The sequence below is a fragment of the Triticum aestivum genome, chromosome 2D (assembly GCF_018294505.1).
Source record: "Triticum aestivum cultivar Chinese Spring chromosome 2D, IWGSC CS RefSeq v2.1, whole genome shotgun sequence".
Lineage (NCBI taxonomy): Eukaryota > Viridiplantae > Streptophyta > Magnoliopsida > Poales > Poaceae > Triticum > Triticum aestivum.
In genome coordinates this window covers 471,485,606-471,492,014 of record NC_057799.1, presented here as the reverse complement: position 1 = coordinate 471,492,014, position 6,409 = coordinate 471,485,606, and the positions used below count along the sequence as shown (strand labels likewise).

The window sequence follows — 6,409 nt, the reverse complement described above, 5'->3', positions numbered from 1 at the left end:
GAAGGATTGCGACGATGACGACGCTGCTGCCAAGGGTTTCCCCCGGTACACAACGCGGCGAAAGGAAGGGTAGCCCCCGACGCCCTCCCGGAAGGTCAGGTGGCGCCCACAGGCGTCACCGCGCCGGTGTCGGACACGCCGACAGGGGTTTCCCCCGATCTCAACCCGCACCTCGGGAGCTCTGGATCCAGCCACCAGACAAACCATTACCCTGCGCCAACGCGGACATGAGGCCCCCACGCCGTCTCACCACGGCACCGCGAAGTGAGGACAACGCGGCGAAGAATCAGAGCCGGGATTAGGGCATCGGCATCGTCGGCATGCGGGAGGGCCCCACCTCCACCGTCCGCGATGGTAGCCGTCCGAAACGCAATAGCAGGAGCACACCAGGCCCGTGGGCCCACAGGCCCGGCCGAGCCCTCGTGGGCCCGTAAAGCTCCCGCCTTCGCGCTGCTGTCGGCACGCCGTCGACGCCGACGCCCCACATCCGAGCCGCTCCTCCTCCTCGCCGCGCCGCAGACAACGAGGCCACGCCGGGGAGCCGGCCCGCTAGGACCCAGATGGGGCCCGCCGGGCCCAGATCTGGGCCGGGGTCGCGACGACGGCCACCCAGCACCACCACGCCGCCCGACCGCCAAGGAGCGGTGCCGACAGCACGCCTGCCGCCGGCCGTCGCCGCAGGGCAGCCGAACCGCAGCCACGCCGAGCTGCACCGCCGCCGCCTCCCTGCCCCGGGAAGGGAGCACGCGCGTGGGGGAAAGGGAAGGCCCGCCGCCGCCGGAACCACCCGTGCCGGCGCGGGCGGCGGCGAGAGGAAAAGGGGGAGGAGGGGGCCCGCGGAAGAGGGGCACGAGCTCCGCCCCGGCTACCTCCCGGGGAGGCGGCGCGAGGCAGGTCTGGACGGGGGAGTGGGGAGGGAGGAAGGGGGCGGAGGTGGGGTGCGGGGCCGGAGGCCGGAGGCGGCGGGAGGGCCGGCGACGGCGGGAGGAGGGGAGGGGGAACCCTAGTCGCCTCATCACTATTTATGTTTAGATTACTAAAATAGTGATCTAAACACTCTTATATTTCTTTACAGAGGGAGTAATTGTGATGTGCTTACAACAGCTGGTGATTACTTACTTTCGTGCCGTTTCCTTGTGAAAATCGTCCGGGCTTTAGTCTTTTTGGACTACGAAGTCAGCCGGGTTTCATCTGTACTCTTGTTGTGGTGCACACCGTCAGCCATTGTTGTTGTAGGTCGTCACGTCCTGGGCTGCCTCATGATGCAGTCATTTAACTGGGACCCGACCCAATGCCGGCGACTACGAAACATAGCAGCACCAGAGCGGAGAAACCCTCTCCACGGACTCCCGGTCGCTCGCCCAAAACCCTCGCCCCCCGTTCGATCCCGCCGGCCGCCGCCCGTCTCACGCCCAGACCGCCGCGACGCTTCTCAATCCCCAGCTCTCCGACTCCGGGCACCGCCGCCTTTGATCCCCACCCCGCCGCAAAACCCTCCCAATGGCAGCATCCCAGAAGCCAACAGAAAGGTTGGTGTCGGTGTGCACCCCAACGACGGCGGAGACCACGCTCGTGTTCGAGATCGCCGGTTACAGCCTGCACAAGGGCATCGGCGCCGGCAAATTCATCCAGTCCAACCCCGTCTCCGTCGGCGGCTACGAGTGGTGCATACGCTACTACCCTGACGGGGACGCAAGCAAGGAGAGCGAGGACCACGTGTCAGTCTACCTGGAGCTCCTGAGCAAGGGCGCCAAGGCAAGGGTGATCTACGACTTGAGGCTGGTCAACCATGAAATCGACCTGTCCACGGGGAGGTGCTGCCCGAAATCGCCGACAGAGTTCGACTCCCTCGACACCAGCAACAACGCATCCATCGTTGGGAGAAACAAGCAGCTCAAGAAGAAGAGAAGCGAACTAGAGAAGTCTCCGTTCCTGCGGGATGACCGCCTCATGATCGAGTGTGCCCTCACTGTGATCAAGGAACCACTTGTTGAGGAGACCGTTAAAATCCGGGTGCCGCCCTCAGACCTGGCAAATAATCTTGGAAAATGGCTAGAGACGGAGGAGGAAACAGATGTGACGTTCAATGTCACAGGGGAGACCTTCCATGCGCATAAGATCTTGCTTGCGATGCGGTCACCGGTCTTCAAGGCCCAGCTTTATGGACCGATGGGAGACAGGACGGCGCGGAACATAACCGTGGAAGATATGCAGCCTGCTGTTTTCAAGGAATTGCTTTACTTCATCTACAATGATTCATTTCCTTCCCTGGACAACCCCGGTGAGGAGAATGACGACATGGTTAAGCATTTACTGGTGGCCGCAGATCGGTATGCCATGGAAAGAATGAAGATGATATGTGAAGCCACTCTCTGCAAAAGTCTTACTGTCGAGACTGTCGCATCCACGTTAGCTCTGGCTGATCAGTATCATTGCAGCGGGCTCAAAGATGCTTGCATTGAATTTGCCATCTCTTGTAATAGAATGGGTGGTGTGGTTGCAAGCCAAGGGTATGTGCACTTGAAAAGATCATGCCCTGCTGTCTTAGGAGATATCCTGGAGAGAGTAACGAAGTCTCCCAAAGTTTAGTGTGCTCATTCCGGGGTAAACTTGGATAAGTTAGGTTAGTTAACATGTAGCCACCTGAGCTGAAGTCGTCTCTTATCCTCACTTGTCACCTTTAGAGATCTTTCCGAGGAGCAACTAAATCTTGGAAATTTAGTATGCTCATCTTGGGATCATGTGTTAGCTTAATTACCTGTACTACTTGATACACGACCATATGAGATGAATCTGGTTTATATCTGCTATACTTGGTTTCTCTTTTTTCTTAAAGGTGGGGACGCTTTCAATTTGTTGTCATTTACTTACTTTTTAAGTATATATATTACATGTGCTACAAACTACTCCCTCCGTTCCCAAATATAAGTCTTTCTAAAGATCTCACCAAGTGACAACATACGAAGCAAAATGAGTGAATCTACACTTTAAAATATATCTACATACATCAGTATGTTGTATTTCATTTGAAATGTCTAAAAAGACTTATATTTAGGAATGGAGAAAGTAATGCACTTGCAGAGGAATGCTAAGTGATAGATTTTAATGAGAAAATACTATGAAATCCTGTCTGTACATGATGTGGGAACTGCCAGCTCTGACTTGGATGATTATAATGTATGTCAATTGGGTGTACGGTGTACTCTGTTGTAGACATGTAGTTGTAGGGCACACCATCACTCACCATCGCTCGTGGGCTCTAGCAGATTCTCCATATCCACAGCCTCTTAAAAAGTTTTGGAGTTCACTCTAAATGTTTTTGGAGGCTGCGAAGAGTATATGCGAACTCAGATTCTCCTTATCCCAGTCTTCCCGAAAAAAATCCCACCTCATGGGACCCACCCATCATGTTCCTTCAGTTTTTAGACATGGTTGGTGGCTTTTGAAGGAGTACATGTACTGATTATGTATTGAATTTGGCTCATCCTATATATGAAATTATGGATGTTCACTAGTTCACTTGTTTTATCTAATTCTCTGCTCTTCTTTATTTCTGTTTTTTTAAATAGTTTGGATTGCCTACCACATGTATCAAACTAGAAATTTTGGATTTCTGTCAATTACCTTTTGGGATATATATGCCACCGCAGTAACAGAGTCTGGCAACGTTTAGTAACATAGCTACCTGAGATTTGCTTGTTCTGTCCTTTAGTTTTGAGAGATCTTTTGACTCCTAGAAGAGAAAAAGCCTGTCATGCCTCTTCCGTTTTCAAATATCTTTGTTGGCTTTAGGAGTACATATATTGCATGTAGTGACCGGAGTTCACTTGTTTTATCGAGTAAAATACACGGTTAGTACACACTAGTAGAAAACTAAGCTTTATTACTGGTTCGTAAGGGCCTTGAACCGGCACTAAAGGGTGGAGACTAAAGCCCCTCCCCCCACTAAAGGCCCACCACGTGTTGCGAGCCCGCGCCGTGGTATGGGGGACCTTTAGTCCCGGTTGGTAACACCAACTGGTACTAAAGATTTTTATTTTTTGAAAAAAAATTGATTTTTTTTTCGATTTTCAATTTTTTGAATTATTTGACGATTTAGTCTCTAATCACCCTTCATAACTGCTCAAGTGTGGATCACTCATTCCAAATCGTCTAACTTCCCGGCCGGTCAACCATCCTCTCACTACTCGAGCTTGAGCACGCTTAAGCTCTGAGTTCTATTTCCCCTAGTTTCCAAATCTGCGCTTGCTGTTTTCCTGACAATAGTAAGCTGTCAATCCTATTAACGCTCAGGAGTTTAGATTGAGCATTAGGTCACACGTTTCACTATTTGAGTTTGAAACTATTATTCTAAAAAAACAATAATTATTTAGTAACACTAATATTTCTTGAATAAGTAGTTTGACCAGATTTGACCAAAATTCAAAAAACTGAAATAATTATTTAGTAACACTAATATTCTTGAATAATTATTTAGTAACACTAATATTTCCTGAATAAGTAGTTTGACCACAGTTTGACCAAAATTCAAAAAAATTGAAATTTGAGCATATCTTTTTTCCTTTTAGAATTTGAGGATTCTAAAAATTTGCAAAACGGCCTACAACGGTCAAAATTGGATGCGGATTTTCGTGCTGAACATTTTGATATATTATACTTTTTTCGGCATCGTATGCAAAAAATATAGTCGTTTTACTTTTTCGTCACACTTTTTTGCAAAACATGTCCAAATTTAAGTTTTTAAATTTCCTAACTAGTAGATGTAGTAACATAACTACATCCCAAAGGATTTTAACTTCTAAAGTTTTTATCACTTTTTTTTTGTTTTTTTTAAACTGAAATGGCGATAAGGGGGGAGTTTGGAAATTGCCCTATAGTGCCGGTTTGTCTCTCCAAGCGGGACTATAGGTCAAGACCCCTTTAATGCCCGTTTGTGACACAAACCGAGACTATAGGTTAGACCTTTAGTCCTAATTTGTGTCACAAACCGGCACTAAAGAGGCTCGTGGGCCCCCGGCCTGACGCCAACCTGCCACCATCCCTTTAGTACCGGTTAGTGGCGAACCGGTACTAATGCATAGCCGTTCACATTAGGCCCTTTTTCTACTAGTAACATAAAGTTGCCGTGGATGCTTAGTTTGGTACATAAACATAGAAATTGATTAGTTCAATATACATAATCTTGTGTGAGTGATGCAGGTACAAATCAGCCCAGCCGAGCGCACGGGCGTTCTACAATGAATGATCATCCCACCTGCATTACGAACCACCGATGAACACATGGAAGAAACACCGGCAAACACACCATGGGAAGTTAGGAACCAAACTGAACTGGAAACGCGGCTGCGCGAGTCATGCATGGAAAAAAATGTCCACAAAACGAGCTACACGAAAAGGTATTAAACAACCAGGTACACCAGGCATCTGTTCGATTAAAACAAAGCTTAATTAGCTTCTTGAGGATGATCTGCTCCATGAAAACAAAGCTTATTTAGCTTCTTGAGGCATCTTATACGGAGCGTTCCTCAGAGCTTCGATATCCTTACGCCCGGCTTTTACAACGTCAACAACACCACGGCGGTCTGCCCTGAGAAGGTATTTCTTCGAAACTCTATAGCCATCCACGTAAGAAAACCCGTCTTTTTTCCATGTCAGACGACACTGCTCGGCAGCTACAGTTGGCTTTGGATCTATCGTCATTGCCTCCAGCACGACAGAATTCCTCAAAATATAAAGTGCAAACTCCAGTTGATCTTTCTCACCATAAAATCCTGTAATATCGACCAACTTGAGATGGGAATGTGGCTTTGGAGGTAGGCTCCTTAGCTTGCCATCAAGCTTGCGGTATCGTACACATTCACAGTCCATCCACATCTGTCAAAGCAACAAGCATGCATCTAAGCACCACTCCCAAGCCCAGACAACCACCCAAGTGAAAACAAATTCCCCCCAAATATATGTGTGTCACAATTTCACTTTCTACATCCCAAGAAGCAAATATATATTAAAAAACTGCTATGCTTAGTGGCTAAGTTCTAGTGTTCTGCGTAGTCCACTAACACTGGGTAGGAAGTTCTGAGATGATCTATTGGTTGGACTGGAAAAATAATAGTACTGTATATGAGTCGTACAAGAAAGACAAGCCGTGCTGACATAAATGTCTGAAACAATACTGTCTACTTGCTCTTTTGCACAACTCACATACAGTCAATTTTTTTTCAACCCAACTGACAGATCATCTATATTGTCACCGTAATGCTCCACTAACTCTCATGATTCTACGCATAGTCTAACTTACACCTACATACACACACACAAAGCCTTCTTACCGAAGCACAGAGTGACTCACTATATATGGTGCCATTTCAGCATACTTCCCAATCACTGTTAATTTCACATATTGCGGCCA

At 48.2% G+C, this 6,409-nt stretch overlaps 1 protein-coding gene across 1 annotated transcript; it reads left to right on the top strand.

Annotated features, from left to right (window-relative positions):
* The first annotated feature begins 1,315 nt into the window (after positions 1 to 1,315).
* LOC123049597 (BTB/POZ and MATH domain-containing protein 1-like) lies at positions 1,316 to 2,957 on the top strand. Its single transcript, XM_044472491.1, has one exon. The coding sequence runs from the start codon at positions 1,501 to 1,503 to the stop codon at positions 2,587 to 2,589; it is 1,089 nt and encodes a 362-aa protein (XP_044328426.1). The 5' UTR covers positions 1,316 to 1,500; the 3' UTR covers positions 2,590 to 2,957.
* Positions 2,958 to 6,409: the final 3,452 nt, after the last annotated feature.

Bases quoted from the DNA above. Each gene is read 5' to 3' on its own strand.
- LOC123049597 (XM_044472491.1), top strand. From the start codon at position 1,501: ATGGCAGCATCCCAGAAGCCAACAGAAAGGTTGGTGTCGGTGTGCACC.